The following is a 12,947-nucleotide window of genomic DNA, read 5'->3' as shown; positions in this document are numbered from 1 at the left end:
AACGTCCAAGGATAATTCTGATAGCTCCGAACTGGCCAAAACAACACTGGTACCCATTGCTGAGGAGCATGTCTCGGGAGAAAATGTGGTCAATACCCCTGATGCCTCTGATGTTAACTCAGAACAACTACAACATCATACATCCAAACCTAAAAACCTTGCAACTGACTGCCTGGAACATCACATAGCAGTAACTAACCCAGACCTTTCACAAAGGGTTAAAGACATTATCCTTGAAGCCCGTAGACCTTCAACAAGAAGGAACTATGCAGGAAAATGGAAAAGGTTCGTCATTTGGAGTACTGAAAGAGGAAAAGATGTGTCGAACATAGATATTGCTAACATTCTGGAGTACTTGGCAGAGCTTCTACATACAGGCCTGTCCTATTCCTCCATCAAGATACATGCATCAGCTATTTCAGCAGAATACAGCTTTGATCCTCCTGTCTTTTCACATCCTCTACTCAGGCAGTTCCTCAGAGGGATCAAGAATGTAAAACCTCCTAGGAAACCACCATTACCAGCATGGGACTTGAATTTTGTACTAGAAAAGTTGACACTCCCTCCATTTGAACCAGCAGCAACAGCAGATCTACAACACCTGTCATGGAAAACTGCTTTCCTACTGGCTATTACTTCAGCAAGGAGGGTTTCGAACTACAGGCCTTAATGGCAGTGCAACCCTTCCTAATCTTCCATCAAGATAGGGTGTCCATGAGAACTAATCCTACATTTATGCCTAAGGTGGTATCCAGAGTGTCTTTAAACCAGGCAATCCACCTACCTACCTTCTTTCCCAATCCACAAAACAGAGGTGAAAGAATAATGCATACCTTGGATGTACATAGACAGTTACGCTACTACCTGGACAGAACCAAAGGTAACAGAAAACTGACCAGCTCTTTGTAGCCTATGCAACAGGAAGGGAAGGAAAAGCAATTTCCAAACAGACAATCTCCAAATGGATAGGAAATTGCATAAGATTCTGTTACTCCTACCATGGAAAACCAATTCCACAGAACATAAGACCTCATTCTACAAGGGCTACAGCCACTACCACAGCTTTCTTAAGAGGAGTGGCAACCAAGGACATTATTGAGGCGGCTACTTGGACCTCCGTGCATACATTTGCCAAGCATTATAATTTACCTCTATATTCTAGATCCCGAGCAGGGTTTGCCACTGCTGTACTGCAAAGGATCCTGACTACACCATAATTTTTATTCCTCCTCCCCTAGTTTGGCTATGGTATTCTACCCATTTGTTATGACTGCAGATGCATCCATGAAGGACATAGTACAGTTTTGTACCTACCATAAATGTAGATGTCCGAACTGGATAGCATCTGCAGTCAGGATTACCCTCCCTCCTTCCCCTCTGTGGTACTCCTAGGGTATTTACCCTCCTAATAGCTAGCTGGGGGGGGGTCTCTTATGGTGTATTTGTTTGTATATATGTACATACATGTTTATTTTTTGTGTTTGCCTTCTATTATTTTGGAAACATTGGCATTTATCCAAAATTTAGCTTTCCAAGAGGGCAATTGGCATCTGGGGCAAGAAACACTGAGGAAAATGGCGTCGGCTGATACCTTTATACCCGGAGACCAGCAGAGATGACGTCGGGTGAAGTGCGACATCAGCCGAAGCCGGACCCAGACTTTGGAATCCAGCCGACCGAAGGGCTGCCTGACGACAGGACAACCCATTTGTTATGACTGCAGATGCTATCCAGTTCGGACATCTACATTTATGGTAGGTACAAAACTGTACTTTTCTAATACCATGACAGAAATAGACCCCATTCTTAAGTCAAAGTATGATTAAAGTTCATGAAATTAGTATTGTTTCAATCTTTGATGTCAGCAAGAAGTGCTCTTAACATCGCCTGCAGTGTGCCCAGTAATGACTCCTCCTGCAATTCGTACAGAGTTACATGTATTGGTAACATGTCTAAATACGACTGTAGATTTTTTTTTGTAAGACCCATTGCTCCTGCTACTGTCATAAACTGGGTATCTTTCTTCTACATTGCTTTCATTTCTGCTTGCAAATCTTGATATTTTAAGACTTTATCTCTCTCTGTACGCAAGACACTGTAGTCAAAGGCTGTAGCGATTTCGGTGATCAGTGCCTCTTTTGTCTTCTTTTCGTGGGCCACTATATCTGGTTTTCTCGTATCTGTCTTTTGAACTGTTGGTAATGGGTGATCCCATATGATGTAGACATAATCATTTTCTATGGTGCTTTGTGGCTCATGTTTCCAGTGTTTTTCAGCTACTTCAATATTATAATGTTTGTACAATCCCCAATGCAGCAACCTTGCCCCATTATTATGCCTTTCAGTATACAGTCCTTCTGCCATTAGTATATTACAACCAGCAACAAGGTGTGAGACTGTTTCCACTTCTGTTTTACAAAACCTGCATTTGTCTGTTTCTTCCACATGTTCAATGGACTTTGTAAACCAATGTGTATGTAGCTCACTATCTTGGGCTGCCAGTATTAACCTTTTATCTTTTGGTTTGAATTAGTCTCTCCTTAACCATTCATGCATTATTTCTTGATTGATGTGAGGCTCTTCAAGGAGTTTTCTATACTTGCAACTATATTTATGCATTTACACATTTCCTACCTTCTCTTCTGATCCTTCACCTTATATTGTTTTTTTTTTTTTTGGCACATTCAATTGCTGCCTGATTTTTATCTACTTCTGGTATGATTTCCATTCCCGCTTGATGCTGATATGCTTCTGCTAGACTAAGAAGGGAAGTCATCTTAGATTTATTCTACTCATGTTTCAAAACTTTCACTGGATTTGGATCTTGTGAGGTCAGCAGATATGTATGTAGTAACACGGGTCTATATCAGAAGCAAGAACTTTCAAAAAGTCGAGTCTCATATGGCCGACACCATATGAGCAATCTTTTGAAAGCACGCAAGTTTCAGTGGAGATCGCTGTAGGGAATATTTTCCTTTACTTCACTGTAGTGCGATCTCAGAGTTGGTAAATTTAAGTAGCGGGGGGGGGGTGCAGGGGACATGACCTCCTGCTCAGAGCATTCAGGCAGGTTTTATTTTTGTTTTTGTTGATTTTTATTATATGTTCAGTGTTTTAAAACTTCACTCATGTGGTGTCGATCATATGAGCGTCAAAGTTTTAAAACTTCGAGCATATAATATAGACCCCAGTCCCACAATTGCAGATATATACTTTTAATCAATATTAAGCAGGCCTGTACCTCCTTCGGAAAAGGGAATATGTAATCTTGGTATGCACTGATTTTTATAAATCATCTGAGCAGGAAGCTTTCCTCTTTGTTTTCTTCTCTAATCTAACACCTTTTGGGGCCAGTCAGACACTCCAAAACTGTAAGTTAGAACAGGAAGAGCAAATTGGTTTATAGCCTGAATTTTATTCCTAGGTATCAGTGCTGTTTTCAGGATTAATTTAAGTCTTCTAAAATATCCCTTACTGAGTTTTATTTGCATTTGTTCACGTTTTATCATGGATCCTTCATCAGTTCCCAAATATTTATGCAGTCCCACTTGCTCAAGTTGTTTTATATCACATTCTTGTCCCAAACTGATGTTTTCTTGGTGCTGCAGCTTTCCTGCTTTAAAGGTTGCTTTTGCACATTTATGAAGACCAAATGACGCTGTTGTGACATCTGAAAAAGTTTTGACTATTTGCAGTTGTGCTTTCAGTTCCAACTTCACTCAAATCATCTCCTGTCCCACAAGGTTAGATAAACACTCTAAAAAGCTATCCTGTCTTGATTGGATACTTACCAATAAAACCAATCTAGGTTACTTAGCAGGCAGGCTTCCAGACACTCAGTGACCACTCACTACCTTCATGTATAGAAAAAGAGTACAATCACTTACCAACACAATATAGGAAACTGTCCGCAACAAGAAAAACTTCTCCCCCTCCACGTTCGACCTCCTACTTCAGCAAACTAACTGGTCATCTCTTAAACACCTCCCACTTGATCAGGCAGTTAACTTCTTCAATAATACCTTTCTAAAAATCCTGAATGACCTTGCTCCCACAAGAAAAATTAGAGTAAAAAGTAGACACATACCATGGGTTAACTAAAGAAACCATCACACTAATGAAACAGAGACAGAGCCTGGTCAGCTTACCAGTCCCCCAAACATACACAAAACTACATAACATACCAGCAACTCTGTAATCAGGCAAAAGGCAGATAAAAACAAACCAGCAAAACTACTTCCACATGTCAAAAAAACATCAATATAATCCCCCAAAACACTGGCAAAACATTAACTGTCTTCTCAACCCAGGAAAAACGCCAGCCCCCAACACTACAGTCCCAATAGCTACACAATTCAATTCACACTTTAACTCAATCTCTTCACTTCTCTGGGATCTGTCTGCCCAACGTCTCACCATACCCAATCCCTCTCCTGACCCCCCACCCCTTTCTCCTTCTCCACAATCCAAACAAACTATATAAAAGCACTCCTTTCCAAGCTCAAACCCTGCTCTCTTGCTGCTGACTAACTCCCCAATGATTTCCTGAAAATTGCTGCCCCCCTCAATTGCCTATCCCATAGCAATTTTGATAAACTGCTCTATCTCTGAACAATATGTCCCCCATCTTTGGAAAATATCTCACATCATTCCACTACACAGAGGAGGCCCCTCTAAAGAGCTAACCAATTACTATCCCATAGCCATCCTCTCCCCTTTAGCTAAGATCATAGAAAAATGCATTCACTCTCCTAAGTCATAGCCTCCTGTCCCCCACACAACATGGCTTTAGACCAAAACACAGTACCAGCACTGCCATGCTATCTTTCACTAACCCCATACAGGGTCTCATCAATGACGGTCAAATGGTCTCCTCTATATTTCTAGACATATCAAAGGTTTTTGACACAGTCGCTCACCAAATCCTACTAAATAAACTGCCATCCCTTGGTCTAAACTTACCATCCCTCTCCTGGATCTGTAGTTATCTCTCCAACCATCAGCAAACCACCAAGTGGGAAAACACCCTGTCCCCCCTACTTCCCATCACTGTTGGAGTGCCCAAAGGCTCCATTCTTGGACCCCTCTTCTTCACTATTTTTACCAATGACCTCAGCTCTGCAACCCAACTAGCTTCCATAGTCCAATATGCCGACGACTCTACATTAATCTGCTCAGCCCCCACACCCCAGGATCTACAATCAACTTTGCAAAAATCCTTTCAGAACATAGAAAACCACCTCACTAATCATAAGCTCATAGTAAACCCTAACAAAACCAAGTTAGTTGTTTTCAATTATAATAAACCCAAAACTTGGCTAACCAATCTCTCTATCCTCTCCATAGATGGCACCAAAATAAAACCCACTAATCAAACCAAACTCCTTGGTGTCATAACTGATGACAACCTAAGGTTCGATACTCACATCTACCTCGCCATCAAAAGAGTACACGCTAAACTAGGCTCCCTATATAGAATCAAACCTTACCTTTCAGACAGTGTCAGACTAGCCACTTCCCGCACTCAACTACTCTCTACCCTCCTCTATGGCTCCAAAGTCTTTACAAACCTTCGCAAAGCAGACCTACATAATCTTGAGTCATGCTACAGCAAAATTGCCAAATTTGCTACCAGCCACCCCTATAGAACCCACCACTGCACAGTGCTCTCACTGCTCAAATAGCTAGAACTCTCAAACCTGCTCACACTAAACCAATTGACCATAGCCCACAATAGAATATACAAACCAAAGGACTGCCCAGCACTCACCAGCCTTATCCAAATCAGCAGCAGTCATAGATTACTAAGATCCTCAAACAAGCTATTACTAAACATCACCTAATCCCACAACACTCAAGGCTCCCCCCTCGACTCACATAAAATTGGCAAACTCTTGAACACCCTCCCCCAAATAACTGCAAAAACCCCTTGCTTTCATGAATTCAAACACCTCCTTAAAGAACATCTAGCTCAACACTGGCTTTGCTCATGCCACACTCCTGGTTAGACAACCCACCTCCACTTTCATCCCCAATCCTGGCTGTTTCTCACTTTCCCTTTTTCACAGCTACTGTCAGTATCTTGGCTTCAATAACTTGATTCCACTTCTGTTTGGAGTTAGCTTTGGTAACTCAGTTTCTGCTTTGACTTTCAACTCTAATGCTCTTCCTGCCGGTCCATCTTTCTGTGTTCTCACCACTAATGTTGTTTTAACTCCCTCTTAAGCTGTTGCCATTTTACCTGAAAACTTTGAAGCAAAACTAGCCAGCTTATTACTTGATACAATTGTTTTTTTTCTCTTTTGTTCAGTTTAAAAAACATGTTATATGTGCAGCTTAATTTGTACAATTCTGTTAGCTGTTTGTAAGTAACAACTGCTTATGTATGTATTTGTAGGATTACTCCCTGTTTAACTACATGTAAGTAACTATATTTATGTATGTCTGGAGCGTTTCTCCCCAGGCCTCCACTGAAAAAGGGACTCGTGCCCAGTTGGACATTACCCGGTAAACAAATGAAATAAATAAATCTGATGGGCTATACAGTTTTAAATCCTTGGCAAAGAGAAGATATGTCTTTATACTTTGTTGCTTTCTGGGAGCCAGATTATAGCCATGACCTAATCTGTTAAGCAGACAGTTTAATGGGTTAAGAGTAATGGTGACAGAGTCACCCTGGAATATCCCCCTTTGGATTTTTAACCCTGGAACAATAATCTATCCTTTATCATGGCTTAACTGCAAAGTGGTTTGCCACTGTTTCATGGTCACTTTGATGTAGTTTATCAGTGTAGGTTTTATCTTAGACATTTTTAAGCACTCTTTTATCCATGAATGTGAGATACTGTCAAATGCTTTTTTATAATCAGTCGATGCCATACTGCCATACTTAGATTCTTCCCCCTTTTACAGTTCTCCACTATGACTTGCTAACAGCAAATGATCTTTTGTTCCATATGACTTTTTTATTGCCCTTTCATTCTGTTGCCATAATTGCGTTTTCTTCTAAATGACTGAACTCTGTCGGCATCAATTCCAGTGTATAGTTTATACGTCGTTGGAAGGCAAGTTATTGGTCTATAATTTTTAGGGTAGCTTACAGGTTCACTCTTAAGTAGGAGCATTATTTTTTGTGTTAGCCAGGTTGGTGTCTGTTCAGGGTGCACATATAAATAGCTATTACTCATGGCTAAAATCTTTTTATGCTGAGACGTTAGTAATTTTTAACCAGAAGTTAGGTACTGCATCTGGGCCTGGGGTTTTCCAATTAGGGGCTTTTCTTAACTTTGTTTCAATCTCTCTGGCTGTTACTTCATCCCATTTCATATCCTGGACCTTTGAACTTCTTATTATTTCTTTTACTTCTTCTATCCATTTAACATCTTTGTTATGTTCCACAGGATCTTTATAAGTCATCATCATCTTTCGGCTGTTCCCGTTAGGGGTCGCCACAGCGGATCATCTGTTTCTATTTCTTCCTGTCCTCTGCATCTTGCTCTGTCACACCAACCACCTGCATGTCCTCTCTCACCACATCCATAAACCTTATCTTGGGCCTTCCTCTTTTCCGGTTACCTGGTAGCTTCATCCTTAGCATTCTTGTCCCAATATACTCAGCATCCCTCCTCAGCACATGTCCAAACCAATGTAATCTTGCCTCTCTGGCTTTGTCTTCAAACCTTCCAACCTGGGCTGACCCTCTAATATACTTATTCCTAATCCTGTCCACCCTCATCACGCTCAGTGCAAATCTTAACATCTTTAACTCTGCCACATCCAGCTCTAACTCCTGCCTTTTTGTCAATGCCACTGTCTCCAACCCATATAACATAGCTGGTCTCACTACCCTCTTGCAGACCTTCCCTTTCACTCTTACTGGTACTCGTCTGTCACAAATCAATCCTGACGCTGCCTGTACTGTCTTCTTCACCTCTCTTCCACACTCACCATTACTCTGAACTATTGATCCCAAGTATTTAAACTCATCCACCTTCGTCACCTCTACTCCTTGCATCCTCACCATTCCTCTATCCTCCCTCTCATTCACACACTTATATTCTGTGTTAGTCATGCTGACCTTCATTCCTCTTCTCTCTAGAGCATATCTCCATCTCTCATAAGTATATCTCCAAAATCTATCTGTTTCTCCTTTTTTTTTTTACCTAGTTTCCCAATACCCTATAAAACTTTTTGGGATCATTAATAAATTGCTTATTTTGTACATTTCCTTTATATTTATCTGTGTATCTTCAAAGTGTTTCTGCCTGCGCTGATATTTTTAGTTCATTATTTGCTGATATTTTTAATTTATTTACAATGGTGCATGATAAATCCTGATCTATTATAATACTACGCATTGATTTTATCATTTCTATTTTTCTGAGTATTTTGTTGATCTGTTCTCTCTTCTATACTCTTCTAGCAGTGACACTTCTTGTCATAATTGCTTTATAGTTTTCTCTATTCAGTACTTCCATGATGGTATTTGATTTCTCCCCTTCCTTTCCCTTACTACCATGTGTTCTTGTTGTAGAATTTTATCTATTATTAATTTAGCTGCACAGTAATATATCCTGTTTACTTCTGTTATATCACATGGAACTCTATGGACAGTCTTAATTACTGTGTTCATTTGTTTTATCAAACTTCTAACTTTTGGGGTTTTATTGACCTTCTGCAGTCTATTTCTTTCATTGATTTTAATGTCTACGTATCTCTATTAAATCAAGCAACTCTTCTCTTAGCTCATTTTCTTCTAAACTGTGGGCACATTTTTTGTTCTCCATTTCCTGCAGGCATTCTGTGGAAAGTTCTATAGCATCTTCCTGTGACACATTCTCTTCAATTTCATCCTGTCATCATTGCTGTGTCATATGGGAACTTACTGGCCTATCACTCCTCAACATTGACTGCATCAATATTCTGTACACTAATATTCTGTATGGCTATTGTCATTATCCTTAAGGATCTGCATCCAAAATCCCAGTATCCCCTTATTTCATAAGTCCCCACTGTTTCATCATCCTCCCTTTCCATTTTGCACAAGCAGAAAGATATAATTCAATGTGTAGGTGCTGTAACTATGTAGCTCTGAAATACCCCTTCATATCAGGTAATCCTAAACCACTTTGTTCTGCTGGAAGGATCAGCGTCTCCCATTTGACTCTTGCTCTCTTCCCATCCCAGGTAAATTTCTTCAACTCATTATTAATGGCTATCCACAAGTTCTCCTCTGGTTGATTAAAATATGCCTGACCTGAGTATAAAACTAAAGGGACTAAAAGCATTTTCACTGCTTGTATCTTGCTACCCATGTCAGTAAAACATAGCTTACAACTTCCCAGTTTCTTTATTATCTTTATATTGTCTTCCCATGTATCATTAGCTGACATAAAAGAATGGTTTTTAATACATACTTCTAAGTACTTAATTTTGTCATGTCTTCATAAATAACGGTATTGCTGAACCTGTTAGTGTGTGGTTACATAATTATTTTATCTTCATTAATTTTGTATCCTCAGAATGGTTCACAACACTGAAGTGCCCTTTTCTCATTTTATCAGGTACAAAATAATATGTGCAAATAAGACCAACTTTTCTTGATTGTCATAACAATTGTCATTCTGAGTCCCTTGTTTTTTTTTTGCCAGTGCTTCTAAACATAATGCAAATAGCTTCTATGTGGATAACTTTTTTGTTTATTTCATGATTTAGGCCACGGAGTTCATCTCTTGGATCCTGTGAAGATGATACAGAAGACCTGACACCAATTCAGATGACAAGAAAAATCCAGAGTTTAAAGAAAAAGATTCGGAAATTTGAGGACAAATTTGAAGAGGAAAGAAAGTATCGGGTAAGATTAACCACTTTCTTAAACCTTTAATTTGTTTTCAAAGCAAAGAAAAGAGGGGCAAAAGGGTAACAGGGCAGGGAGAGAGGAGGTATAACGCAAGGTAAAATGAATGCTACTAATTAAAGTAGCTTATAAAAGATGTTAATAGTTGCCTTTGGATCAAAAATAGTTTAAAGTTCAAAAATCTAGTAATAGAGACCAAAGGAGTAGCTGCTGTTTTTGGTGATGAGAGTTTTATATGTATGTTTAGAGAGTTTTGTCTTCCATCTCTTGTTGAGAGTTGTATGGGACTACGCAAGATTTCTTTTCTGTAATAATTTTTTCCGGAGGAGAACCCGTGGTCCCATAAGCATTTCTGATTGCTTTCAGTACTGAGGTACAGGCAGGAGCATTCATCAAATTGAGGGGAATTGCTAATGGGAACAACTTTGCTGGTGTGCACTGACATGCTTGGCGGATGCTCCAGACGTTAAATATTCTGTAGTATTTTCTTGTCAATCCAGCCACAGAACATGTTCACAAGTTCCAAAACTGCAGTCCAAAACAGAGTTTATGTACATGGAGTAATGGAAAGTAATGTAGATGTGCAGAAGTGGGGACAAGTAGAACACAGTTTTCTTTTCAAGTCCTCTCATACAGGCCTCACTTTGCACCCATCTTTTAAATATTCTGGTATATTCCAAAAGTACTTACAAAAGGAATTAGTTTCTCCTGGTTCCAAAACCCTACTAATTCTCAAACTCAAAGTACCCTTCATCCTCAGACTTTACACCCTGGGGATGACTTCAGGCTGCTTCCTTCATCCCAACACAGCTCCACTGGAGACTCCTAACATACTTCTTCCTTAATTCAGAACTCCTCTTAGGCTCCAGGCTCCTTTTTCCAAGGATCCATGCCGTAGTGCTCTCTCTCTCTCTCTCTTTCTCTTTCTCTTCCTCCTCCTGTGTATGTCTCTCTCTCTCTCTCTCTCTCTCTCTAACAGTTCTCCCAACTTCCTCTTTTAATGGAGAAAGGAGTGTGGCTTCCTCAATTCTGTTTTAAAGGAGCAAGAGTGTGGCCTTATTCACTTCCTACTCTGGCCTTTTGGAAGCCACCAAGTCAGAAACCTCTCATTCCTGTGTTTTCTTTTACTTTGGACCTTGGTGCATTGTGATTTGAGAGTTTCTGTGGAGCCTTGTAGGCTGTAGGAAGGAACTTCTAAATTAAGCAATCTGATGTCAATTTTCATTCATTCCTCAACCAATGGCTTTGGATCTGACCCTCGGATCTGACTTGGCCATTATATTAGCTCGTGGCCTGCAACCAAATCTCAAGCTTCTTCCCTACCTATAATGCACCACCCCTAACATCTCTCAGAACTCGTCTACCGGTTTAGCGTCTAGACATGGTCGACTTCAACTCTCGAAATTACAGTGGAAAAGTACTTTTTTTGATATGATCTTTCTAAAAAATTCCTTAGATAATGCTATTGCCTTAATCTTTAATTTCAATCATAATTTGTTTATTCTGTCCTTTTTCTTACACTTCCAAGTGTAAACTTTTCTGCCATCATTGGTAGGCCTACTTTCTTTCCCTTTACCCTTTTCTACACTGTGTATTCTTCCTTAATTGCTATAGTTGGTATTTTGTCTTTTTCTACAAGGTAATTATAATTCTTTAATACCATTGCTAGTATTTTACCTTTTCTCCTCTTCCTGCTTAAAAAAAAAAAGGTTTAGTTCAACTCTTTCTCGTTACAGTAATTTTTTTTCTATTTGACAATATCTGAAAAAGCAGGATTTAAAAAATGTGACAAGTGTGGGCATAAGTTGCCTTATTCCTATGCCCACACTCTGTGTTTGTATTGCTTAGGTCCAGAACATCTACAACAGGACTGCACTGTCTGTCGTCGGTTCAACCCCCGTGCACTAGCATACAGAAGACGTAAGTTGATTTTAAAAAGATTACTGCCTTCTTCATTTTCTGAAGCCATTGCTGGGGTTCAGTCCCCCAAACACAAATCTAGGGACCCTACCAAGAGGTAAAAGCTTTCTGAGTCTCCAGCCTCTTCTTCATCAAAGCCTAGGAAGAAGAAAGAGAAGCTAGATCCTAAGTCACTTACAGTCTGATCCAACACGGTTAAGCCTGTGTCATATCCTACATCCTTGGTTCCAAAACCTTTGCCAAGGACAACATACTCTCCAAGTCTAGATCCAGTCCAATCCAGAGTGTCCTCTCCCTTTTCAGAGAGGTGCTCTAGATTGCCATCCCTGGTATCCTCTCATTCCTCCAGGAGTCTCACGGAAGCAGATGTGGAGAGGATGATGAGGACATTCCTCACAGAGGAAATTCAGAGAGGAGTTCTCACAATTCCTACCCCTTCAGGTCAGGAAGTCTGATCATCTGCTACTCCACCCATTACAGCTCCTTAATCCAACCTGTGGTTTTAGAGTCCTCAGATCTGAGTGTTCCGGGTCCAACTGGTTCAGATTCAAAGAGAGCACCATCTTCGGACCCAAATACTGCTGTGAGTGCACAGGCTCCAACATCCTTGGAGCTGGATGACTCTTGGAGCTGAAGTATCCCTGTCAGATCCAGGAGGTTGGAGTCGACTCCTAGGTTTTCATAGCTGTCTCTTCCTCTCGGAGCTTTGTCACTGTGCAGCTCTGCTTCGACTTCCGCCTTGGGTGGATTGTTCTTGAGGCAGAGGGAGGCAACAAGCCAGAAACTTGCTTTCTTAGCTCCGCAGTCTTCCTTCTCTCCAGAACAATCTGCCTTTGAGGTTGTGTGTGTGCTCCAGCAAGTCAGATGGGTCCTTCCCCTTCAGATCCACCTTGTACTTCTCAGATGACTTTGCACTGTGATCCTTAGCATTCTGCCCCACAGGACAACAGCTGAAAGCTTCCAGACTCCTCAGCAAGGGTATCTTAGTGTCTTCTGATACTTCACCGGAGAAAGTGCAAAAGGAGGCACTTGGACTGTCCTCAAGAGTCAGTCACTGAGGATACTGATTTCGATGAAGGAGAGCAGTCCCCAAAATCACCACCCGATGACACCTCATTTGGAAACAATTTTGAGATCCTTTAAGCAGAAGGGTGGCTGGTCATCCTAAGAC

The 12,947-nt window shown here is 40.5% G+C and overlaps 1 protein-coding gene across 3 annotated transcripts in view; it reads left to right on the top strand.

Annotated features, from left to right (window-relative positions):
* Window positions 1–12,947, top strand: part of FAM13A (family with sequence similarity 13 member A) — a 2,572,531-nt gene that overhangs the window by 2,426,277 nt on the left and 133,307 nt on the right. For all 3 annotated transcript variants that reach the window (XM_044061451.1, XM_044061452.1, XM_044061450.1), the window contains one exon: window positions 9,715–9,853. In XM_044061451.1, coding sequence (XP_043917386.1) covers window positions 9,715–9,853 — 139 coding nt within the window. The remainder of the gene's footprint in view (window positions 1–9,714; window positions 9,854–12,947) is intronic.

This window comes from Protopterus annectens, chromosome 2.part0, assembly GCF_019279795.1.
Source record: "Protopterus annectens isolate FY-2018-M chromosome 2.part0, PAN1.0, whole genome shotgun sequence".
NCBI classification, from domain to species: domain Eukaryota; kingdom Metazoa; phylum Chordata; order Ceratodontiformes; family Protopteridae; genus Protopterus; species Protopterus annectens.
This window is presented reverse-complemented; position numbering and strand designations above follow the sequence as displayed.